At 34.0% G+C, this 27,546-nt stretch overlaps 1 protein-coding gene across 1 annotated transcript; it reads right to left on the bottom strand.

Annotated features, from left to right (window-relative positions):
• RIOK2 (RIO kinase 2) lies at nucleotides 1-23,900 on the bottom strand. The gene is made up of 10 exons (XM_081290123.1): nucleotides 23,769-23,900; nucleotides 20,346-20,484; nucleotides 19,580-19,696; nucleotides 16,883-17,058; nucleotides 15,033-15,121; nucleotides 13,209-13,400; nucleotides 8,828-8,920; nucleotides 7,390-7,908; nucleotides 4,811-4,907; nucleotides 1-287 (listed from the first exon to the last, which is right to left on the bottom strand). Exons 1-10 carry the CDS (start codon nucleotides 23,832-23,834, stop codon nucleotides 123-125), a joined length of 1,653 nt encoding a protein of 550 aa, XP_081146249.1. The 5' UTR covers nucleotides 23,835-23,900; the 3' UTR covers nucleotides 1-122.
• Nucleotides 23,901-27,546: the final 3,646 nt, after the last annotated feature.

Genomic DNA, 27,546 nt, shown 5'->3' with positions numbered 1-27,546 from the left:
TAGATGAAAGAGGGTTTATTTATCTATTTATTTATTGGCTTTGGTCCAATAAAGAGTACAAGTAACTGTAAATAGGGTTATGATAACTTAAAAATATACGTTAAAAATATCCATCATTTTTATTATTCTCCCCAAAAGCCAGCTGCTTCCAAACTTGATTTAATATTTTGCATGTTTTCTCTCCGCTGCTTGGTAAAAATATTTGCTTCTCCTTTCTGTAATCGACGTCTGACAGCTGATTTTTGCTGTTTTGTCAACTGACGTTTAACCTTCTGTTTCACCAATTCCTGGAAAGATTTCACATATTAGTATTATTGATAACCATTTTGATAAGGAGCACAAATTCACTAATATAAAGATGTACATTGCTAATACCTTATACATTTATATCTTTTAAGAGCATGAGTTTTTAAAATTCCACAGTACTATATAACCAGCAATAAAATAGTAGAAACTGTTACGAAGATTAAAAAAACTAAAAAAAAAACCCTAAAACTAAAATTCCTGCTCGACATGGTGGCACATGTTATAATCCCAATGACTCATGAGGCTAAAGCAGTTTGAGGCCAGCCTCCACAACTTAGTAAAACCCTAAAAAATTTAATGAGACCGTGTCTCTAAATAAAAAATAAAGATTTAAATGACTGTAGCTCAGTAGTAAAGAGTCCCTGGGTTCAATTCCCAGTGCCAAAAACAAAAATGAAAAATCAAATTCCTAACAGAAATATAGATTATATACCTAAAACTTATTATTATATATACCAGTAGCAACAATTATTTAAATACCACCAACAAACGAGAAAACTATCTTGCTTTCTACGTAAAAGTAGACATGGTTTTGTTTTGTTTTTCTGGTATTAGAAATTGAACCCACAGGTGCTTACTACTGATCCACATTCCTAGCCCCCACTTTTTTTGTTTTATTGAGACAGGGTTTTGCTAAGTTGCTAAGGCTAGCTTTGAATTGGTGATCCTCCTGCTACAGTCTCCCGAGTTGCTGGGATTACAGGCGAGTGCCAACACACCCGGCTAGAAATAGCTGGGAAATTATTTTTGAAAGCATTAACTGTTGACAATATATCCAAGAATGCCTTCACAATTTCAGTTGTTGGAATGACATATGGCAGCAGCTACTCATAGAAAAGTTTCTCTATAATTGTTAGAATGTTTTCTCACAGTAAATGATTAAAAATCCAAAATTGCTTGTTAAGATAGGCTGCATGTTCCATGACGTAAATAATGAAAAAAGAAATCTGAAATACTTAGTCCACAATGACTTTTTCTTTTTCTGCAGCAGCAGACCCTGCTGTTTACTAGTACATAACCTTGCACCGTTCAACTTGTCTCCTAAAACAGAAGAAAAAATTGCAAAGATAGAAGCAAGGGTCATATGCCTTACCAAGTAGCATTTATTAAAAAAAAAATCTGCTAAGTTAAAAAGTTAAATAACAATGGATTAGACAGGTAAAATGAGGCTAGATGAACTAGTTGGCTTACTGGACTGTTTCTTCAGTCATAGGTATAATAAACTGTAAACCAGGTAAGTTAAATGCAGTTTAGTTCCAATCAATTAACAACAAGCTTTAAAGCTATCCTTTTGTTGTTGTTTAATGATTCTTCATAGAAGGAAAGGTATGAGACAAGAAAGAGAAAAAAAGATAGGAAGAATCAGAGCCTAAAAAAAAAAAAAAAAAAAAAGAGAGAGAGAGGTTTCTACAGAGTCTGATGGCTCCAAATGATGCAGCCTCTTAAACCCAGGAAGGTGGGAGACAAAATAACCTGCCATTCCAGAAGTTTCAAGACTAAAAGCAGAATTAGCTAAGTTTCAGGAGTATTCCCTTACCCCAGAAACTATGAATACCACTCTTTCCCAACTGGAGAACAGAATCTGAAGCTCTTCTGCATATTCTTAACTACAATACTAATACTGTAAGCTTGAAGACAGAAACAATAATTTCAGAATCCTGGAGGAAAATTATTTCCTAATCACAGGCTAACAGGTAACCAAATTTCCAATCATGTTTGATAACAAAATAAAAATAGTCTTAGTAATAACAGACCCAGAAAATATCATTCAAAAAATCACTGGTACCTATATTGCCAAATAGAAACTAAAGAAAAAAATGGGACTAGAAAAGAAAGCATCCAGCAGAGAGAAGATGGAAAGTCACAGGAAGTCAGTAGATTATGTGCCGTGTTTAAATTCGAAAACCAGACAGAGGCCTACATAATATTTCCAAGTGGGGGAAAAAAACACCTTTGTTCCTAATTATTCTGTTTGAATTTTCCCTTATTTATTTTGAAGAGATTTCCATGTGTCTCCTCTCAAATTCAGAATAACTTACAGATGATACAAAGTTATTTTTTCTTGATGTTAAGAAAACTCCACTTAAAAACTGTGTAAAAATACTTGTGTGTTATATTAGGGAGTATAAAAAAACTAATGAAAAATCATCTCCCTTTGTTGTTGTTAAAGCAAAAATATTGTTCTACTCGGTGGTAGCTATACATGTATTTATTACAAAGCAATTTCTCTAATTTAATTTTGCTATATATTATTAAGAATAGGGTTTATAAATGGCCAAGAAATAGAAATCATAAAACTATTTTAAGGAAGAAAACAGATTTTATAATTAAATTTTAAGCCACACACACAAAACCTTTTACCTTTGTGCAGGTAACAAAACAACAAATATCAAGTTAATGGAAGTAACAAAGTTTGTTTTCTCCTGGTCCTTTAACAAAATGAAATGTTACCCCCAAAGAAAAGCGTGTGACAAAAATTTTAAGAAAATGTAGAATTAAGATAATAAGTTTGTTTCAAATGATCAGAAGAAACCTTTATTGATCAAGCTAGGTAGAAGAGATATTTTATCCCCTCCTGAGAAAGCAAATTTGTTTTTCATAATGTAACTCATAAAACTCAAGATATAACAGTTATAGGCCTGACTCCACTCTAAACTCCATTCTAAATGTTCATGATGCTGGCTAGTAAGAGAGATGGTATAAGAATATCAGAGCAGTAAAAATAATGCTTAAAACACGCAAACACAATTTTAACCTGGCTTCTGACAATGTCAATGCCATCATCTTTCCATATGGAAGAAAGCATAAGTTAGAATTTAAAGATGTAGTATAAATTAAGAATCTTTTTTTTCATATTCAATAACTAATTAAAAATTATGCTTTAATTCTGAGAAATCAAAGAAAGAAGGGTAAATAAATCCCAATAATTATAGAAAATACTAAAGCCAAGAGTGGACTGGCAGAATAATTATGAGAAATATCTAATAAAGTAGGTTGATGATATTTAAAAGGAAAACTTTTGAATATAATAGATGCTTCATAGATTTCAATTTTATGTTCAGAAAATAGATAAATTGCCAGACCATCATAAAGAGAATAGGGAACCCATAAGATTACTAGGACTTTACATTTTTAATGATAAGATGTTTCTGATATCAAGTAAAGGTTCCAGAGCTAAAAGTGTGCTATATTATAAATAATAGTGTTATTTTTACCTTGTTTTTAATGGCTCTAATTGACTTTTGCAAATATCCCATATTATTCCTCACAGGACATGTATTTTAATTTATTGACAATATTTCTGAACTTGGAATAAGTTCAGAAAAAAGAAGTTATTTTCTTTTTTTAATAAATTTACTTTCCAACTGCTCATTTTATTTCTTCCTTTCTTAGTTTCTAAACTAATTTTATTCTTTTGCTCATTTAAAAAAAGTTATCATTAAAAACTGGCTTTGATAGTACTTAACGTAAATGGGAAAAAGCCAATAAATCAATTATGTACTTTTCATATACGAAAGAAAAAACCTGACAAATTAGTATGTTGCTTTACTTTCTAATGTTACAAAAGAATCTTAGAACATTCAAACTACAATTTTCAAAACACTGCATAGTCTTTAAAGAAGGCTAGGAAATAACATAGTATGCTATAGACTTAAACACTAGTTTTTGTTGACTACCAAAGGATTCAGATTTGGTTTTGATAGAAAACCAGGAGTGAGTATATCTCAGTTATCAGAAGAATTATGATACCTATAAATTCATATAATTCCTAAATGGCAAGTAAGAGTCACATACAGCTTTATAATATTGATGTCAGAGTGTAGGACAGACACTATCTCCACAGACAATGAGAATGGCTTTGCTCTGTGGGATATAATTAGTTCTAAACTGACTCTTCCTTCTGATCAGCTCTGAAAAAGCTGGCAAGCAAAAGAATTCCTCAGTAGGAGCTAGAATATTTTTGTTCATTGTCCTGTCCTGTGTCCCTTTTGTAATTTCTTTGGATAATTGCTGCTAAATGTTCAAAGGATGTAACAAAAATCTGAGATTTCAAATTTTTTAAATTAACCTATTTTTCTCTTTGAAAATTCAAAAACAAACTAGCTAGTAAAGGAGATGCATCTTTATGCTTTATTCTCACTGCTATTAGTTGTTTCTCTAGATAATTGAACAAAGTTACATAACCTATCTTGGCCGAAATCTTACTCATTGTTAAAATGAAGTAACTAAACCACATGTGAATTTTGGACCTAAAATATCTATGACTTTATCCTTTAAGTTCAAGCTAATTTATATCACTTTTTTTTTCTGGAAAGCTTTGCACATTCCACTTAAAGTGAACACTATATCTTATATTACTATATTTATACCTGCTATAATTTTATAAAATGTGTGAAGTCCAAATGTCCAAAGGTGTCTTGAAATCCTCACAGTAACTGAGCTTATTAATCTGTCCACAGTAGTGATCAAATCAACATTTGGTAAATGCTATGTGAATGCTTACCGGAGGAATTGTTGAACAGCTAACAATACTGCCTGCAGAAGTAACACTCAGAGTTCTTGTTCTTTTCTGATTAATATTTGTCATATTTTCTTCATCTCTAAAATAAAAAAATCCACACAATTTCTTCAGTTAATTCTTATAATGTAACTAGTCATACTTGATTAATTTATATTACTTTTTACCTAAAAATAAAGCTTAGACATAAAATACCTCAAGATCAATTATAGTTAGAATTTCTATGAAGGTAAAACTACCTAAAATTCAGCCCAACATATTAACAATTTTTCAACATTCTCATAGTCACTATTGAAAATCCAAAATGGCAGATTGTCAGTTATCAAAATTAACATTGCTTCTCTTCATGTCTCTTTTCCTCCTCTTTCACTGCACTATACAAATCTTCCTCTCACAATCTAAATCTCTGCTTTACTTTTTTTCCTTCCTTGTAGCAAACAATAGTAGATAGAATGGGAACAGAGATAGTAGTGCATGATTCTGCTCTGCTAAGGCAGAAAAAACTATAAGCATGGAGCTGGGCATGGTGATGCATGCTTAAAACCCAAGCAAATTGGGAAGCTGAAACAGGAAGATTACAAGTTCAAAGCCAGCGTCAGCAACTTATGGAGGCCCTAAGAAATTCAGCAAGACCCTGTCTCAACATAAAAATAAACAATGGCTGGGGATGTAGCTCAGTGGTCAAGCACTCCTGGGTTCAATTCCCGATACCAAAAAAAAAAAAAAAAAAAATCCCCCCCCCCCCCAAAAAAAACCAAAACAACAACAAATAACCCTATAAGCATGGGAACTGTCTAACTTGTTTTTCACTTTGCATAAAAAACTCAGACAATATTAATGGGTGATATTTTTCAGCAACACCTATTTGGCTTCTATTGCAAATAATAAGTTTTGCCCAGCACGTGTTCAGAGTGAAAACAATTACTTCCATTCCCTGCTTAGAAAACTACTTAAAGCTATGTAGGTTTTTTTTTTTTTTTTTTTACTATCACTGTGATAGTTAATTTTATGTATAACTTCACTGCACCACAGGGTGCCAGATATTTGTTTGAACATTATGCAGGGTGTATCTAGTGAGACTGTTTTTGAATAGGTAGACAAAGTAAAGGAGATGGACCTCCCCCATGTAGCTAGGCCTCATACAATCCATTGAAGGTTTGGTTAGAACAAAAAGGCAGAATAAAGAGAAACTGCTTTCTTTGCTTGTCTCAGAGCTGGGACATTATTAGTCTTCTGCTTTTGACCTCAGACTGGAACCTACACTATTGACTCTCCTGGTTGTTAGGCCTTCAGATTTGGGTTAGTATTATATTACTAGATCTCCTGGGTCTCCAGCAGATCCTGGGACTTCTCAGCCTATATTACCACATGAATCAATTCCTTATACAGACTGTTTTCAATTATGATTTTACTTTTTTTTTTTTTTAACTTCACAACGAGCAAAAGAGGTATGTATTTACTAAAAACAATATTTTTAATTTTGACCTTTCCTCAGGCTAGTGATATAATATTTTACTTTCTCAAGGTACTGGACAATGACAGTGAAGTTGCAGCTACTAGTCAACCAAGGAATCATGGGGGTAAATAATACATACTATACAGTGTACTGTGTTACGAAGCAATGATGTTCAACAGGTTAAGTGTATTAAATGCATTTTGACTTACAATATAATCTACTTATGAGTTTTATCAGAATGTAGCCCCATGGTAAGTTGAAGAGCATCTATAATAAATCTATTAGTTTTTTCTATGGAGAACCCAGACCAACACATTCACTCAAAATTCTGAACCACTGATAAGCTGGACTTTTTTCCTTAAATGCTTATGCTTTAAATTTTAAGTTTATTATTTAAATGGCAATAGCCATGAGACTGAAGACACAGAGCTATGTGGAAAAGGAACAAAATTCTCAAGTTGTGCTTCATAAATAAAAGTATAAAGATAAAGGCAGCTTTGAGATGCAAGCCCAATCATTTAGTAAGTGTAGAGCTGATTTAATTTCGCTCTATTATTATTTTTAGATAAACAAAACCAGTATTTATTGAACTATAGTTTGATTCTGAATATGCTTCCCAAATCTAGAGGAAAACAATACTATCATATAATTTTAACTAATATGAATAAAAAAGAAAGGGTTCAAAGTCCAAGAAAATTCACTGTAGTCATTTTATATAGAAAGCACATTTACTACACATTGCATATACTTACATGCTTTTATCTAGCTCAAACATACACATTATACATGTAACTATGAAAACAAAAGAACTCATCCATCTAAAATGCAATCAATTTACCAAGATACCTATATTAATTTGTTGAAAGTCATCAATTTGTACTTTAAGCCAGAATTATTTGAAATTTAGTGAACAGATTGCCTCAAATCAGGCTAAATGAAAAGGAAGGTATTTTGAAGTTCTACAACAAAAAGGTTATTTGGCTTTCATTTTACACATAATGATGGCAGACTACAACTGTCATACTATTTGGTTTCTCTTCAAAAACATTCATTTACCAGAAGAAGAAGAAGAAAAAAAAAAAAAAAAGCAATCAACAAAAATATATACCTGAAAGGCATGAAATCTTTGTTTAATGATGACAAAGCAATCAGATGAGGGCATTCATCTTCATACTCTTCAGAGCCAGCAGGAATTTCTTCTTGACCTGTCTGACCATCTTGCTTGATATCATTTTGGTTCTTCTCCTCAGAAAATTCAGTTACTGACTTGTGTTCACATTCCCATCCATTTATTTCTTCCAAAGCTTGACTGAATTCAGTCATTTCAAGTGTGTGTGCCTCAGCACTCTCCTCTGACAAACTGTCTTTTTTTGTTTGTTCAGATTCTCCAGATAAGCTGCAACAGCAGCCACCTGATTCATCTTCAAAGTTCTGTTCCCTTTCAATTTCTGACCTACAATCCTCTGCTTTTTCTGATACTTCTTCATCAGAAAATGAGAAATCAGATCCCTCCCCAGTTTCAGTATTTTCATCATCTGGACCTACTGGATGTAGCAGCTCATCATCTGCCTGCATTTCCTTTGTGTAACCACTGGCAGAAACCTCAACATCAAGAGAATCCTCTCTCCTACGAAGAAAAAAAAAAAAGTGTCAAACACTGAAGGGGGGGGGGGATGAGATGGATAAATATCAACTCCTCTAATAAGCTATGATTCAAGTGAGTTCAATAGTCTACAATATTTTTCCTTGCCTAAAATATAATACTTAAATTACTTAAGTACACAAAAAAGATACATGGTGTCACTTTAAGAATAAAATATAATAAGAAAAAAGCAACACATATTAATAACAAAGTTGTAAAAATTTTAGTTGGGGGACTGCTGTTGTAGCTCAGTGATAGAGTGCTTGCCTAGCACAGGTGAGGCACTGGATTTGACCCTTTGCACCATAATAAATAAATAAATAAATAGATAGATAGATAGATGGATGGATGGATGGATAGTTCAATTCTTTAAAAAACACAAAACCAAAAACTTCAGCTGGTATTTAACTTAGTAAATTAGCTTTCAAAAACAGCTAAAGATTTCTTTTAACTTATGTAAGGTATCCCAAATCAAGAATATCTTAAGTACACAAAACAAATGAGGAAACTTAGAGAGTGTACATGATTATGTCTCAAGAGTGAATTAAAGACAGTTTGTACTCTGAATAAAGGAAAAAACAAAAATTTAAGAAAGTATTTTGTTAGATTTCTTATGAATAGGTTATTCACACAGCCTTCAAAATAGAATAAAGGTTCTTGAATTTGTAAGAAACTATATATCTATTCCATTTCAAAATTTAAGCAATGCCTTAATAGATCAAAGGCAGGTATTTTCAATTTTTTAAGTTCCATTGTTATACTGTAGGGCAATGAAATTCAAAAGCAAACACAAAGTGTCAAACATTACTATTTGACATCTTTTAAAGTATTAACCTTTAGAATTACATAAATCAGATATTTAGTGAACCCTAGCATTGCATTTTAAGCCATGTTGAGGACAAACCTGATATCACTAAAGGCAGGGTAAAGTTCACTTTCATAGCCAAAACGTTTCATGAAGAAATCTCTAATGCATTTAACATCTCTGTTGAAATACCTGCAAAAGCAAAAAATCACTTTTTTATATTGCCTCATCACTTGCCATTTTCCTAATTAGCCAATGTCAATAACATTAGTTATGATATTTGTGCTCCAAGCATAAAGGAGAAAAATGTTACATGAAAGAAATATAAATCAGTGACATTACATTTGAAAAAATGAAAATAGGAGGAACTCTTTAGAGATATAAGCTTGTCAATACAGTTCCTATGATTAGAAAAATCAGGGTTTTCTCACATTGTTACTTAATATGCAGTAAGATACATTGGGGGTTGGGGGATTGAGCATGAACTAATGAGTGAAGAAGACCATGGGTCTACAGGTTGGGAGGTTTCCACTTATCCTCTTTAATCCCCGATCTGTCTGGTAATGTACCCATTAGCAATACCCACTAGAATCCCTTGCCAACTGGGAAAGCTAAAGATAAAAAAAGAGATTAATGATTCAAGGAAAAGTTTAGAGACTACTGAATTAAGTTTATATATCTTTGCTATCCATTAGCTAAACTATAGTAATACCCAAAGGGATAAATCACGCTGTAGCTTATAAATAATGATCTGAAGACATGTTAATCTGAACTGAGAGCAGTTTAGGTTGTTTTTTGGTCACCAGTATGCTGCAAAAATTGATTCACTTCTCTAGACAATTTCCAGATAATGCAGAATTAAGGACAGGATGACATGGAATTGACCATCTTCTTGGATCTTAACTATTTTTTAATTGATTTTATTTTTAAATGCATGACAGTGGAATGCATTACATTCTTATTACACATATAAAGCATAATTTTTCATATCTCTGTAATATAAGATATGTTCATACCAATTCATGTTTTCATACATGTACTTTGGATAATGATATCTATCACATTCCACCATCATTGCTAACCTCCTGCCCCTTCCTTTTCCCTCCCACCCCTCTGCCTATTGGTCTATTCCATGCTCCCCCTCCGTACCCATTATGGGTCAGTCACCTTATATCAGAGAAAACATTTGGCATTTGTTTGGGATTGGCTAATTTCACTTAGTATTATATTCTCCAACTCCATCCATTTACTTGCAAATGCTATGATTTTATTCTCTTTCATTACTGAGTAGTATTCCATTGTGTATATATGTCACATTTTTTTAATCCATTCATCTACCAAGGGGCATCTAGGTTGGTTCCACAGTTGAGCTATTGTGAATTGTGCTGCTATAAACAATGATGTGGCTGTGTCCCTATAGTATGCTGTTTTTAAGTCCTTTGGGTATAGACCCATGAGAGGTCAAATGGTGGTTCCATTCCCAATTTTCCAAGGATTTTCCATACTGCTTTCCATTTTGGTTGCACCAATTTGCAGTCCCACCAGCATAGTATGAGTGTGCCTTTTCCCCCATATCCTCGCCAACATTCATTGTTGTTTGTCTTCATAATAGCTGCCATTCTGACTGGACTGAGATGATATCTTAGAGTAGTTTTGATTTGCATTTCTCTAATTGTGAGAGATGATGAACATTTTTTCATATATTTGTTAACTGATTGTATATCTCCTTCTGAGAAGTGTCTGTTCATGTCCTTGGCCCATTTACTGAATGGGCTATTTGGTTTTTTGGTGCTTAGCTTTTTGAGTTCTTTATATACCCTAGAGATTAGTGCTCTATCTGATGTGTGAGGGGTAAAAATTGGCTCCCAAGATGTAGGCTCTCAATTCACCTCATAGACCGTTTCTTTTGCTGAGAAGAAACTTTTTAGTTTGAGTCCATCCCATTTATTGATTCTTGGTTTTAATTCTTGTGCTATAGAAGCCTTATTAAGGAAAATGGAACCTAATCCCACATGATGAAGATTAGGGCCTACTCGTTCTTCTATTGGACACCAGGGATGCCCTCTTTTACCACTTCTATTGAACATAGTTCTTGAAACACTGGCCAGAGCAATTAGACAGATGAAAGAAATTAAAGGGATACACATAAGAAAAGAACAACTTCAATTAGCACTATCTGCTGACGAAATGATTCTATACCTAGAAGACCCAAAAAGCTCCACCAGAAAACTTCTAGAACTAGTAAATGAATTCAGCAAAGTAACAGGATATAAAGTCAACACCCATTAGTCAAAGGCATTTCTGTATATCAGTGACAAATCCTCAGAAAGGGAAACGAGGAAAACTACCCAATTTACAATAGCCTCAAAAAACAAACAAACAAACAAACCAAAACAACAATAACAAAAAAAACTTGGGAATCAATGAAAGAGGTGAAAAATCTATATAATGAAAACTAGACCTCAGAAGATGGAAAGATCTACCTTGCTCTTGGATAGGCAGAATTAATATTATCAAAATGACCATACTACCAAAAGTACTATCATATTTAATGCCATTCTGATCAAAATCCCAATGGCATTCCTCATAGAAAGAGAGAAAGCAATCATGAAATTCATCTGGAAAAATAAAAGACCCAGAATAGCTAAAGCAATCCTTAGCAGGAAGAGCAAAGCACGTGGCATCACTATACCAGACATTTAAACTATACTACAGAGCAATAGTAACAAAAACAGCATGGTACTGGCACCAAAACAGACTGGTAGACCAACGATACAGAATAGAGGACACAGAGACTAACCCACAACATTACAATTATCTTCTGTTAGACAAAGGAGCCAAAAACATGCATTGGAGAAAAGATAGCCTCCCCAACAAATGGTGCTGGGAAAACTGGAAATCCATATGCAACAAAATGAAATTAAACCCCTCTCTCTCACCATGCACTAAACTCAAAGTGGATCAAGGACCTAGGGATTAACTAAGTTATTTTGAGAACAATGAAGTCTCGGAGTAGGAAGACAATGCCACTATTACTTGCTGTCAGGGTATCCTAGGTAAAACCTTAATAAATTTTTAAGTTATCATTTTATACATGTTCACATTTCACCCAATAGACAATAAATTTTTCAAAAGCAGAAACTGGACTTATTTATACTGAAATCTCTAGTACTTAGCCCAAGTCCTTTGCCCCAGTATTCTTCCATAAAAATTTGAATTAAATCACAATGTCTCCCTAAAAAATAATGCAGCTTAAACTTAGAACATAGTCATCAATTCCTTCTCTAAATGGTGGTTCCCACATGTTCCTTTATTGTATGACTATATGCTATTCCATATAATAAAAATGGTTTAGTTAATAACCAAAGAGTACTGACCATCCAAATGTAAGCCATTAATCTTCTAGTATTGTTTTCTTGGAAATATTTTTTAAATGATACTTCTTCCTCTAGCATATGTATAGACATTTTCTAATGGAAACCAGGAGGAAGATAAGCTTCACTTAACGTAAACTGCTTCAAGCTCAAACTTTGCAAAAAATGAATATACCCTACTACATAAGTGGTACCAGCAATTATTTTATGAAAAAGATGTTTCTCATAAAACTTGGAACAGAAGAGAAAAAACACACTTAACCTTAATTAGATTACACTGAACTGCATCATGAAATACATGTAAATAAAGGAAAAGGTCATATTTCACAACTTGGCTGGCTTTTTAGATGGTTAGGTAATATAAAGAATATGATTATTGCAGCATTTAAATTGATTCTGCCTTGTGCCAGGGAAGAAATATTATATGAATTCCAACAAAAGCTAAAAATGACATAAGAGATAATTATTATTGGTCTGGTAATTGAGTCCAGTTCAAAACTACAACTTTTACTTAGGGCTGTCCAACATTATTGAGTTATGTTTGGTGAAGTTCTCTTGAAGCTAACCACAGGAGAGAGAAAAGGGGAAAGTTAAAAAAGTTACGTGGTGGTTCTAGGGTTCCCCCCTTCATGTATGTCTCTATTTCTTCTGAGTAGTCTTTTATGTTTAAAAAACTGCTCCTAAAAAGTCTGTTTGAACAAAAGTTTTCATGGCTAAGAAAATCTAACTTGAATATCTGTCAAATTACAATTACTTCATTGTAGTTTATATACATAAAAGCCTCAATTTCTTTAGCTTTCCAATATGTACATAAGTTTTAAGAATAGGATTTGAAAACTGGATCAAAGCACATTTTTCCCTTCAAAATACTAAGAAATAAAAGAGATTATCTTATGGGGAAAATTCTAGTAGTTGAATAACCTTCAATAAATAGGAATCTATTTATCTTTCTAATGTTTGTTATCTTTTTTGTATCAATATAACCAGCCATTTCAAACCAGTTATTGACCTAAATAATAGTGTTCCAAAATTGGAAAATTATACATAAAAAATAATTTCATTCATGCACAAACACATCCTTCTGTATAATCAATTTCAGAACATACCATTCAGCATTGGGATGAGAAGTTGATACCATTTGTGGAAAATCAATCATGGTAATATGGTCATCTTTATCCAATATGAGATTGAATTCATTGAAATCTCCATGAATCAGTCCATGATTTGCAAGTTTCACAATTAATTCCATAGCTTCATCATATACTGATGCAGGATCTTCAACATGGTGTATCTGACATCTGAAGTAACAATAACAGGTTATTTGTATACATTCATGATTTTAATGAAATTAATTATTAAAGTGTGTGTACATATATATTATTTCCATTCCCTATCTTCCTAGTTTTTAAGATTATCTGATCATTCCAAGATCAGGTACAATATGTTCCAGCTATTAAAACAAAAAGCCACAGCCTACTTCAATTCCATATGCTCTTTCCATGACAACCTCCTTTCTTTGGACATTCCTTAGAGCCAAATTCTTTTTACATGAGACTTTTTCAATTCCTTTTCCCCCCCTTCCTTTTTAGTGTCCAGGGCCACTTACCACTGAGCCATATCATCAGCCCTTCTTTTACATTTTTATTTAGAGACAGGGTCTGACCAAGTTGCTTAGGGCCTTGCTAAGTTGCTGAGGCTGGCTTTGAACTTGAGATTCTCCTGCCTCAACCTCCTAGCTGCTGGGATTATAGGTGTGCACCACTGTCCCCGGCTTTCCTCCCACTTTCTAATGAACCCACTTCAAACAAACTAGCATCTACTTCATTCCAATAAGTAGCTCTTATCAAAATTTCAGTGTCCAAATTCTAAGTTCAAGTTCCTAGTTGTCATCATTTCTAATTAGTCAACTTCTTTCTCCTCCTTGAAATACTTTTTTTTTTTTTTTTTACTTGGGGCACCATGATATTCAGGTTTTCCTCATTAATCAGTACTCAGGCCAAAAAACTTGCTGTAATCATTGACTCCTTGCTTCCTTCACATCCAAATTCAACCTGAAACAAGTCATGTTGGTTCTCCCTGCAAAACATATACAGAATCTGACCACTTTTAATCACTTTCATGATTATCACTAAGCAGAGCTACTATCACTTCTTGCCTAAATTATGTCTTCTAATTTATTTTTCTAATATGTTTTTGTGTTTTGTTAAGTATACTTTTAATACAGAGTAGCCAGAGTGATCACATTTCTTCTCTGCTCAAAACACTGCAATGGCATCCTATCTAAATAAAAATTAAAAATCCCTTACAAGGGTCTACAAATCCTAAGTTAACTAGCCGCTTGCTCACCTATCTGATGTTACTCCTTAAAATGCTCCCACCTCTCTTAGTTACTTGCCTCTGTTGCACTGCCCTGTTCTCACTCCAGGCATGGCTGCAAACATGTCTATAACATTCTTAGATAAATGCATGATATCCTCTCCAAGTTTCTGTACCCAGGTTTCACCTTATTAATGAGACTCTTCCTGATGGCCCTATGTATGATAGCAATTCTTTATTCCCACCTTAGTATTTCTATTCCTTTTATCCTTCTTATTTTTATCCACAGTTTACTGATATGCCCCATATATATTTCCTTGTTTAGTTACTTATTGTATGTCTTCTTCCATCAGAATATAAGTTCCACAAAGGCAGGAATTTTATTTTGTTCATGGCTGAGTTATAAGTACCTGTCACATAACAGACATACTGAATGAATCAGAGATTACAAAACCAAAATGTCAGAATGAAATTGAGTTTTCAACTTGTCTTAGAGTCTACTCCTTCAAGTCAATTTCTAATTTCCCAAAAGCAGTATTTCACTAATTAAAAAAATAACTGAACTTTGAACTCATTTATTAGGACCTATGATTTCAAGAATGATGAATACTTACAGAGGATAACCATTTATGAGCTCCATGACCACTGCATGGCGATTATAATCAATTGGTTTTGGAACTGGAAATTTTCTCTCATATAATGCCTAAAACATAGCAAACAAATACATTAACGAAGAGGTCTTTTTGTATTAGCTTTTCCTCTTAAAATCAATGTTTACTAAATATCATGCACTGTGCTAGGGTTATAAAAATGATAGTAAAAATTTGGCTCTCAAGAAGCTCATGGTCTATTAAGACATTTCCCTATTTTGTCTCTACTATTTGTCAACATGTGCTTAAAATATTTCAATGAAAACAAATTGTGATATAGGACATGCTCTGTCATCTAGCTTATTAGGAAATAATGCATTCTAAAGGTCAGGCATCTTGGTTTACAGATCACTAAACTTTTTTTTCCAGAGCACAATATGCAATAAAAATCTATTTATATATGTAACAAATATGTAGACTGTAGTCATCTGAATCAAATGTTACTCCAAATCATTCACACATCTATTTTCCCCTATGCATAATTTCTTCTATCAAAGTCCTGTTACTTCTTTCAAAATACATCTGTGCTCTCTGGCATTTAAAAGGGAACATTTCTAAGCAAATCTTTGTCATTTATGCCAGATTACTCTGCTAGAATTCTCTCTCTTGCCACCGAACCTAACTCATTCTATGAATTAACACCAAATCAAGATGCTTACACCAATGCTCCATTTTAAAAAATCTTCAATGGACATATAAATATTGACTTCAGTTTGAACACCTTTTTCTGGTTTTCAAATACTCATTAATCCATTGTCTTCTCATAGTCAAATCATATCTAAGTTTTATGAATCTAACTCCTAATCACTTCATGAGAACACTTTCATCAATTATTCTATTCTACCAAATTTTCTCTAAATTTATCATATGATTTGTTTTTAAAAATGTGTTCTTCATTTTCTGTGTGTGTTACAGTACCAACTTTAACACACCACAGACTATACTAGTTATTCCCTTTAGTATCCACTGTTACCCCACCCCGACACCAGTACTTAATTTTGAAAGATTGTCTATTCTACCTCCCACCTTTGATAGACAGGATTTAAATTACTTCCAACTCACTAGAGACTTCTGCTTGTTTTTAAAGTTATTTTCCAAATGCAGATCATTTTGAACACGCTTTGGCAGTTTAACAGAAATGATAACCTTAAGGATTATCAATATTTGCACAGAACTTGTGATTTAGTGTAACTCTCAACCTATAGCTTAATCTTTATGTCTTATTCTTTCCCTTTTAGGAAAATACTAGTGCATTTAAGGAGTGTTATTTATATTATGTGCAAACAAGTTCCACTTCTGTACCTTTAATAAAAAAATAAAATAAAATAAATAAATACTCTGAAAAAACACTAATACAGTTTTGGGAAAATGTCTCTATTGAAAAAAATAATAAAACCCATCTCATTTTCTGTTTAGTTATTGAAGATATTTGAGTATTATTAAAGATATTTAATGAATATGCTGAGCTTTTGAAAGTGAAAGATTAAAAATTAAAGATTTTGTAAACATCCCTTTTTATGTTAAAAAAATACTAGTTAACTTGGTTTTGGTTTCAATGGTAATTATCTGATGTTTTCAATTAAAAACAGATAAATATATAGATAGCTATATGTTGAACAGATATATTAAACACATACAAATTTGCATTAACAACAATTAAAAGTACCTTTACTAGGAGGAAATCACTAGAAAAATAACAAGCAACAAAGTTAGAAGTGACTTTCTATAGAAATGGAGTTTGAGGTTAATGAAATGCTTACCATTAAGGTCTTTATATTATTTGGTTAAAAAATATAAAATCATCTAGAAATTACCTTCATGTAGGCAAATTCTTTCATGGCAGAGAGACGAGATAAATACAGCCAAGAAACATTATGCCTGTGTTTATGGTAATCCCGCTTGTTTTTCAGATTTCGAAAAGAGGTTCTTCCTAGTCTGTGAAGCTTTAATGCAAACTGCTGTCCTTCTTCATTTGCAACAATGTAAATATCTAGACCCAGATTTAAAAATAATATCTTATTACTTTTATTGCAATAAGATAAAATAATTCTAACTTTACCTGACTTTATTTGTATGTCATCTTTCCCCTTAGTAGTAACTTATCTATTTACATCTATCACTTGTCACTAAGTAGTAACTTACTTGACAAAACTTTTCATGACCATGCATTCACCATTTTACTATATAATACAAAATGACAAGCCAACATATATTCATATCTACTACAAAAGAAAGCAGAGATGCAATGTATTAAAGGTGATTGTTTTCAAAGATGCTCAATGCCCATATCTACCCTATGTCAGAACAATCAATGTAGTGGGGAAACATTTAATTGTTCCTTAAATGTCCCCTTGTAGAAGTTACTTAATATCTTCCCTTTCAAAAATATAAACTTCAATTCTTCAATTGTGTGAGAATACAATCCTATAATAAAGACCTAATAGTTTTATCAACTATCAAACAACTTGCTATTTGCAATGTTGACATTTAGAGCATGTTCTAATTATTCATGAGGTAATTTAACTTATTTCTGTTAAGAAATAGGCTCTGTTATACACTGTTGAATAGAGTATAAATTGGTACAAGCTTTTTGGAGGAAAATTTGATAATACACAAATTTAAATGCCTATTAATTTTCAATGCCTTTTGCCCTGTTATGGACTGAGTTGTGTACTCTCCAAAATTCCTTTGTTGAAATCATAACCTCCAATGTAACTATCTGGGCATAGGGCATTTAAAGAGATAATTAAAGTTAAATGAAGTCATAAGAGTGGGGTCCTCATCTATTAGAACTGGTGACCATATCAGAAGAGGATGAGATGTAAAGGACAGAACAAAAGCCATGAGAAGACACAGCAAGAAGGCTTGTATTTGCAAGCTACCGTGAGGTTTTAGGAGAAACCAAACACTGATCTTAGACTTCTAGCCTTCAAAACTGTGAGAAAATAAATTCCCATTTAAGCTACCTATTGTATTTAGCTATAGAAGAAGCCCTAGCAAGCTAATAAATGCCCTGATAATTCAATTTCAAGAATATATTTACAAATTTATTTGTATATACATATAGAGGCATCTATATAAGGGTGTTAATTATATTACTACTCACAAAAATGAAAGTAACTTAAATCAATATGTGAAATAATACCGTTTGCTGTCATTTGTGATTAAAATTGGTATGTGAATGTATATACATATTATTTTTAATACATATAATATACTGGTATTTATACAGAACATTTCTAGAGGGTTAACTAAGTGTGTTAGCTTCAGGTTACAATAATAGGAGACAAAGACTTGAGTTAGGAGTAAGATTAGTTTTTATTGTATTCTCTTTTGTACATTCATTATTTTGCCAAGCAATAAATTTCTTAAAAATCAAAAAATGAACACTTTTTAAGAGTTAATGGGAAGCCTGCCCCAAAGTTTATCTATCAATTTATTTATTTATTTATTTGCGGTGCTGGGATTGAACCCAGGGCCTTGTGCATGCTAGGTAAGTGTTCTAACACTGAGCCACATTCCCCTGCCTCCAAAGTATTTCATTACTTCTGTTTATATATTACACACACAGACTGTATTTAGTAATCTTATATCACTTTTAAATATATACCATAATCTAGATATAGAGAGGACATACAAATCATATGAACCTTCTTTGGTGGAGATTTCCTAATAATTCCTTTACTTCTAATTTTTGTTTTCTTTAAATTTTGGTACCAGGGATTGAATCCAGAGGCGCGTAACCACTAACCAACATCTCCAGCCTTTTTTTATATTTTATTTAGAGAGAGGGTCTTGCTGAGTTGTTTAAGGCCTCATTATGTTGCTGAGTCTGGCTTTGAACTCATGATCCTCCTGCCTCAGCCTCCCAAGTGGCTTGGATTACAAGCGTGTGCCACTGCATCTGGCTCGCTCCAAGTTTAATTCTGCTCCCACAATTTAGACAAATAATGGAACTAGAATAAACTACATAGGGTAAAATAATGGTAATAAGAGGGTATGCTATGAAAAAAATCATCTTTTTATTCCTGTCTTCCACATACAAAATAAATAAACACACAAGTATTTGTTCAATGCTATCTTAGAATGCTTTTTTTTTGCCTGCATTTTACACATACTCATCGTTCCTTTAATGGTCAGAATTTTGCGATGGAAAAATAAGTTTATGGTTTCAGATGTTAATTGTCTTCTACTACATCTATGTGGTACATATTTTTAACTGATGTAAATGTACAATTTATCAAATACAAAATAAGAGCAAATAAAATATGTGCCAAAGATTTGAGTCATTAGAGAAAAATTAATTCTTCAAATGACTTTTCAGAGAAAGACCTATGGAAATAACAATAACTAAACCAAACTAAGGATGTTTCTAATCTGCACTGCTCCTAACCAACTTTACAATTTACTATTTTGTTGGAAAATATGGAAACATGAAAAAGAAATGTTTCTCAAGGGAAAATATAGACTAAAGAAAAAAAAAAGCTGTTATCAGTACAATTAGCACTTACCTGATTCTTTGCCAACACCCATCTGGTTTCCAACAGACTCAACTACCTGTCTGGAGGAAAGTGTTTTCAAAGCTAGATAATCATAGCCTGCATTTGTCAATCGATAGCCCTGGACAGCTAGACAAAAACATCAAATGAGAAAGATTATATTTTAGTTGCATTGTATTAATAAGTCACATCAGTTCAAGTCTTAAGAAGAAACTTAAAGTTAGGAAGCTTTAGTTGGAATAAGATAAACTATCTAGATTTATAAGTTTAATTTTTTTTCTGTAATTTTCATTTTTTCTCTACTGTGCAGTTACTCAAAGTGTGCCCCATATACAGACAACAGTCTGTAAGCATCTATAAAAAGATAAATGTTTTGAGCTCAGAAATTTTTATGTTGATTTGACCAATAATTTGTACTTTTGTATACACCTGTTATCTGCCTTATTACAGGTTAAAAAAAAAAAAAAATCCTTCACCAAAAAGTTTGAGAACTAATGCTCTGGAGTCCTGTGGCAGAATGAATTTACAAAAATGGTAACAATAGTATCTCTATTCTACTTGCTCTTCTGCAGTATAATTTTGCTACTTCTTTGTCTACTTCCTTTGATCTGCACAGTTCTGTGACTATTTCTGACCAACAGAATATGTCACAAAAGAATGATCAGTTCTTAGTCTAGTGCTTTACTTGTCTGGCAATTCTCATTTCTTGCCTTTCAAACACTTGCTCTGGGGGAACCAATTATTGGAAAATTCACAAATGTTGCCTCAAAATACTTACTTTTGGTACGCTCCCAAGCTATGAGTTTATGTTTCACTAATTCTCTTAAAACTTTATTACAGCCACCATGTTTCAGGCTGGCTATAGAAGCAATCAAACTGCAGGGAACTATTTCATGGTTCTTCATACCCATTTCAACCTGAAATTAAAGGAAATGTTATGAAATTATAATCATCACCAAGTCTTGAATATCAAAACCTTGCTAAGAAATTAACTTCTTGAAATTCTCCTGACCACACAGTTCTCCAGCTACAGTTAGGTGTCACATAGTTTAATAATAAGCATACATTCTGAGAAATGTCTGATTAGGCAATTTTCTCCTTGTGCAAACATGATAGAACATACTTTCACAAAGACAGTTTTGATGTCAATAGGTGATATAATCTTATGGGATAGCATACAAGTGGTCTATGGTTGACTGAATGTTGTCATGTATCACATAACTGTAATTCTACATTATTATTCTCTTTTCTTAATATTTTCAATTACAACTTGACATACACAGTAATCACTGATATTCACTTTTACCGTACTTTGCTTTATGGACAGGAATTGTGAGTGCTGGACAAAGTTAATGACACATAGCAAATACCAAAATACTTGTAGTAGTATAGTATAAGATGTAGGCATTGTATTATGCAACATAGAGAATAAAAGGAATAGAAAAGTACTATTTACCCCTGGTGACTCAAAAGTAGCAGCTTGGGGCAGATTGAGAATAGTTCTAGCTGAGGGATCACTTTTAAGGAAGGAATACTTGAAATTGACTTTGAGGGCATAAGAGAAAGCAGACAGCAGGATAGCAGAAATAAACAAAGCTTGTACAATGAATTGTGGAGTTCATGCAAATAAGGCTAGAAAATGCTAAAATACAGAGGGCCCTGAAATGTAGACCAAGAAAAGAGAGGAAGAGGAGGAGGAGGAGGAGGTGGGGTGGAGGAGAAAAGAACAGAACATATATACGCATACACACAAACATATATGTAATATGTGCATTATAATTACACATAATGGTGGGGTTCATTTTGACATATTCATAAAAGCATATAATAGTTTTCTCCATTCAATTCCCAGTAATTCTATTTCCCTCCCCCACTCGCTTTCCTCTATTGGTCTTCTATTAATTCTTCAGCGCACTATAGTTACATAAACAATTGGGATGCATTGTGATATACTCATACATGCATATAGCATAATATAATTAACTTTCCTTTTCTCTCCCCTCCTCCCTCTTCCTGTCCCCACTTTATACTCTACTATCTCCCTTCTATTTTCACAAATTCCCCACCCCCACCGCTTTTTTTCATTCCTTCTTTTGTCTCTAGCTTCCTCATATGAGAGAAAACATTTTACCCTAGAGTTTTATATTTTATACTGAGGAAAGAAGGAAACTCTTGAAAATGGTTAGGCGCAGGAAATACATGAACAGTTATTTTGGGGACCTTAATTAGCAGGAATATGCAAGTAGTTTAGAGGGCAAAAACTGGAGGAGATAGACTGGAAAATTAAGATAGCTTTCCAGCTCAGAGGAAATAGCAACCAGAACAGGTTAAATGGCAGTGGTAATGAAAGGAAGAAATGGAAGACCTTTAGGAAATAGTATGGCATTATGGCATAGCTTGGCAAATGGATGAGAGGGTAAAAGGAATGAAGAATCGAAGTTGGAGATGAAGACAGAGAAAGCTTTAAAATTAGATATATTTTTGGTGGAGTTAAAGAAAGGAGGAAGACAGTTGATGAAACTGCCTTGAACAGTCAAATGAAGATGTTTAAAGGAAAACTAAGGGTCTATTCTTAGGAATGAAGTCTTAAACTGAGGGAAATATTACTTAAATTCTCCAGAGATGAAAAATGAACCTGTGAGGTGGATGCAATCACCAGCAAGAGATAAATGGATAAAAAAAGGAGGACTATGGGACAGAATTTGGGGGAAAATTTATACTGAAAGTTAAGGTGAGTTAAACAATCATAATTGATACAGAAGGAACCAAAGATATTAAGGGGAAGGGGAGGTCAAGGAAAGGTAACAACACTGATAAGATTCAACTGAGATTGAGATGTTACCTTAATGATTAGGTCTCTTTGGTGAGATTAAAAAAATAATTTAAATACTGCAGACCTAAATAAATCTGGCATAATTTCAGTAACCCACAAAAAGTCATACTTAAACTTTACTCTTTTCCCATGCTTTGTCCCTGCTGCTGCTAGCATCCAACACTCTTTGACTCCCTTATTTCTGTCAGAGGCACTGAGAAATGAGTATGTGTTCTGAAGAAGCAGAAAGAAGGTATCTTTCAGAGGTGACAGTAGGTATTTAAAGAAAGCCCAGAGGAATTTAAGAATCTACATGAGAAAGGAAGGTGCCTCCCAACTTTCATACTGATCTTGCATTGGATAGTCTAATCCTTAAGTATTGCTTATTTAAGACTAATTTCAAAAACCCAAAACATGAAGCCTTAAAATAATACAAGAATCAGTGAGTCACATCACATTCTAATACATAATTACAATATAGAACCCTTATCATGGTGCTTATTCCTACCAAAAGATAATGGATCCTAAATCAATACACTAATTTATTCTGCAAATGCCGAGATCTATGTATTGATCTTTGTGTCATAAGACTAATAATAAAATCACATTTTATCACTCTGATTAAAAAACATTCAGTGGCTCCTGCCACACTACTCTGTTCAATGCCTACCAAAGGCCGAATTTGAACAAAAACCCTTATAGATGGCGGTTACAGATTCTTGTATTCAAGTTGTCTTTCCGGAAAACATTTCAGATTGTACTTGCCCCCAGCTTCCACCAGCTGCATTTTGTTATCCTTTGTCATCTTCATAGTATTTATTATCTGATGTTATCTTGCTTATTTATTCATTTACTTGATGATGAAGAGTATATCCTTCCGTTCTTGTCTGTTTTGTATCCTAAAATTGCTACTAAAAATTTGACAAATGTTTTCTGAATTAACTATAAGGAACGCTTTGTGACTGAGTCTGTGAGTGGGAAAGACAATGCTCTAAGTCTAACGAATCCTTTCAGGAGAGGACTTAAACCTTTCTCAGCTGGGTCGGATGCCAACAATCAGAAAAGTTTCCCAAGCCAGAGATGCAAGTGTCTCGAGCTCAAGAAGGGGACAGGAAAGAAAAAATTAGAAGAGGGGGGCTTCTGCTCTATTTAGCGAAAGATAAGCACCTTAAGAAAAGCAGGCGAGTGCGTTACTGCTTTAGCCACATCCCCAGCCCAAGAAAAGCTTTTTTAAAAGTCCGATTCCATGGTACTCTGTTCCCCCTACCCAGTCTCTGCTAAGTCCCAAGGACCCGAGGGCGCCCACTCAGTTCCCAACAAACCTAAAGGAACAGGAAGAAGGACGCATGTTGTGGAGAGACAAGGGAGAAGGTGAAACGCGTTTCTTACCGCGGTCAAGACCCTGAAGTCATCCCGGCTCATGTAACGCAACTTAGCCACATTCACCTTCCCCATGGCGGCAAGCCCCAGAAACCTCTCCCAAGACAGCCAGACCGCGCAAAGCTGCTGGGTAATCTCGCGTGCGTTGTAGCCACCGCCGTGCGCATGCGCCGCGTCACTACAGGTCCTGTTACTAGATAAAAATGATATTTTCACTTGCATGGGAAAACGAACCATCTTCTATGTCTTATGAAGCCCAACATATGGAACATAGAAAGTTCTATCTTTAAGTGACTCTGTCATGTGACTCAGTTGTCAGACTGTAAATGTTCTCTAAAATATACCGTTTTATTTTTTATATCTGTCAAGACTTGATGCGCAGGCTCAGAGAGTAAGTCTGGTAACTAAAGGGAGGAGCAATTTTTGTACCCAAATTGCAACTTCTGCTTTTTGTAAAATGACTTTTTGACAGTGGAAGCCGGGGAAAAGACCCTGATCTAGATTCTAGGCATCCAAGGTAGATAAAGATAAAAACGACAGTAGTTACTAGTTACGCAACCACGCCTGCTCTAGGCACGTGAAGATAAGGTTAAAGAGAGCTCGGTGGCACTTGATCAGTACCTGGCTTTGGTTGACGCTAGAGGATTCGGAGTCACTGAGATTGGGCGGGGTTAAGTAACACGTGGAAGCGTGGCTCCTCTGCGTTATTCTGCATCCGTTTACAGAAAAAAATGGTATGCATCTAGTAGTTTTCAGGTGGACCTATGCTGGTAGCACTTTCAAGGTCCGGGAGCGATTTAAGGTCTTTAGGAGAGCTACCCACCCTGCGTCTGCAACTCCTCTCCTTACCATCCGGTTTAGGACTGTAAACATCTTGCACCCACGCGAATGTTTACTCTACCATAACTTCGCCACAACAGCAGCAACTGGATAACAATAAAGCTTGTATGATACTATTTGCATTTGTGTTTTGTTTCACGAACTACACTTTAAACATTTAACAAGCACATATTTTTGGTACCTAAAGTGTGCGTGCTATATATTGTCATACAAGATTGTGGTCCACTTCAGCCTTGACCTCATTTCTAGTTACTGATGTTTCACCTCTTTCTGGGTCCTTACTCAAAACTTTCAGTGTAAACGTTGGAATTTAGTTACTTCGAAAGTTCCATTTTTCCCCTCTAGGTTTTCACAGATCAATGTGTTGATTTTCCTTTCAGACCCATTTCGAGTATGTTGCTCCATACAAAGAGTTGGTCCATTCGTAAAACGGGCTGGATTTTGGAGACAGGTACAGACTACAATCTGTCCTGCCTTTCCAGCTAAGATAGTTGGTACTATGAAATCATAGAATGGAAAAATAAGATCAGCCTTCTGTCTTCTCTGCCCCAACCTTTGACTTCTTTTTACTTGAATGTAGCATTCTTTGATTAACTATGCTCAACTAATGGACATCTCCATTTAAATGGAAATGCTCTTTCTGTACTTCACACAAGAATATGTAAAAATTAAAACTTTTTAAAGAAACCAAGTGACTAATTTCTGGAGCAAGAATGGAATAGCAAGCACAAATCATTTGGGTGAACTCTTCAATACAGCCCTTTAGCAAACATTGCTAGTCTGTTATGGCACAATCCTTACAGACAGCTACCACTAATTGAATAGATTTGGCTAGAATTGCCATCTAGTTCTTGAGTATACCCTATGGATAATCACATTGGATCCCAGATTAAACTTTCAATATTTTTTATAGTAAAATCACTTTAATAATCAGGGCATTTAGGAATAAAAGGGATTCAAGTTCAGTCTGGTATTCTTTTCTGCTCCAAAATACGATGCTTAGTAAGACTAAAACAATAAATACACAGCGTTCTTCATTCACTTTTTTTTTTTTACCATTTATCAAAGATGTATGTCAAACATTTTGCTAGGTTCTGGGGAAACTATCATTTCCACCTATGGTAGAAGGAGATAAATAAATACAGAGTATGTGACAGAAGCCCAAAGGACTTACGTTATTTTCTCCAGATCTCTCCATTGTAATCACACACATGCACACCCAGACCTTACAGGCAACAGAGGACTGTCTACATAGTAAAGTTCAAACTTCTTAGGCTGCCATTCAAGATCTTTGCAAAGTTGTATCGTTACCTTTGAAGTAGTGCATATTCTTATCTAAGTGAACTGTTTTTTTCCCCTTGTATAACTTCCTTAAAATTTTTTTCCTGCTACCTTTATTCTTCTTCTGTAATACTCATCTTCTCTACCCTTATTTCTTTTTACAATCACCATATAGGTAAGTTTATGTACTAGTTTTCAACTCTACACACCCCATAACACTTTTCTTTATTGTTTCTATTTCTGTTTATTTCCTGTAACAAATTACCACAACATTGGTGGCTGAAAACAATAGAAGTTTATTCTGTTGTAGCTCTAAAGGCTAGAAATATGAAATAATTTTTACTAGGTCAAAATCCAGGTGTTGGTGGGACCATGTTCTCTGCAGAAGCTCAGGGGAGAATCTATTGCTTATCTCTTTCAGCTTCTGCCAGCATTTGGAGACTGATGATATTCCTTTAGCTTGTGGTGTATCACTTCTGTCTCTGTCTCTATAGTCACATTATTGCCTTTTCTACTTTTGGGTATGTGTAGTTTTTCTTCTCTCTCTATCCTATAAAAACACATATAACTGCACTTACTGCTCATCTAAACCCTTAATTACATCTGCAAAATATTCTTTTTTTTTTTTTAAATTGGTGTTTCTTTCTTTCTTTCTTTCTTTTTATGTGGTGCTGAGGATCGAACCCAGGGCCTCGCATGTGCTAGGCAAGCGCTCTACCACTGAGCCACAACCCAGCCCCCAAATATTCTTTTGTTTGTTTAATATATGGTAAATTCATCAGCTTAAGGATTAGAATGTGAATACCTTTTTTTGGGGGGTCATTATTCACTTTATAATATCCTCAGAAGTAAGTGAATATTCCCTCCTCTAATCTGTAGTCTATTATCTTTAATGATTCTGTTTGCTTTTTAACTTCCTCTACTTTCCCATAAATCAGGTTAATTACGGAAAAGTTTGAATAAGGAGATTAAACAGGAAAATAAAAATCGCACATTTATGTTTAAGATACTATAATAACATAAACTCAGAAAAATTACAGTTGATTTTTCTACATATGAGTGGTAGTGCCATAATATATCAATAATGAGAAATAACACAATATGTAATCTACGGATGTGTGGAGTTTATGGAAAGTTCCAAGGAGAGAGTCACAATGCAGAGTTGTAAAGTTTTGGGAGAACCACAGACAATGCAACAGAAAATTACATACCTTTTTAAAACAGCTCCTGGCCTTGCTACAAAGTCTTGGAACAGATGGTGTGCTTAGCATTGGAGGTATCAAATAACACTGACCACAATTATCCTTCAGACACTGGATTTTGTCAAATCAACCATTGTTATAAAGACAGGCAAGTCAGCAACTATCCTTCATAAGATGACGATAGTACATTTAATATTGAGCTCAAGCAAACTGCATGGCAGCCACTACTGATCTCTCCCTCAGCTCATGTCTACATGGGTTGAAAGCACATCAAGGAAAACACCAAAAGAAAACGAAAATGGAGGGAGACCTCATGGATCAGCAATGCTTTATTCAGCACATCTTTGTGGGTGGGGGAATGGCAGGGGGTCATCATGAAGGTCGGGTTTTATAGAGTTTAGCAGAGCCAGGTCATGGGAAGAATTACTTTCGGTAGGCATAGAATATCTTTCTAAGGGGAAGGT

The sequence above is a fragment of the Spermophilus citellus genome (assembly GCF_964194105.1).
Source record: "Spermophilus citellus genome assembly, chromosome: 1".
Classification (NCBI taxonomy): Eukaryota; Metazoa; Chordata; class Mammalia; order Rodentia; family Sciuridae; genus Spermophilus; species Spermophilus citellus.
This window is presented reverse-complemented; position numbering and strand designations above follow the sequence as displayed.

What these genes read in the sequence shown, in the direction of transcription:
- RIOK2 (XM_081290123.1), bottom strand. Translation starts at nt 23,834, where the DNA reads ATGGGGAAGGTGAATGTGGCTAAGTTGCGTTACATGAGCCGGGATGAC. An exon ending in ACTTCAGGGTCTTGACCGCG is followed by an intron (nt 20,485 to 23,768) that starts GTAAGAAACGCG and finishes CTTTAATTTCAG; the next exon opens with GTTGAAATGGGTATGAAGAA. An exon ending in AGCTTGGGAGCGTACCAAAA is followed by an intron (nt 19,697 to 20,345) that starts GTAAGTATTTTG and finishes GTTTTTGTCTAG; the next exon opens with CTGTCCAGGGCTATCGATTG.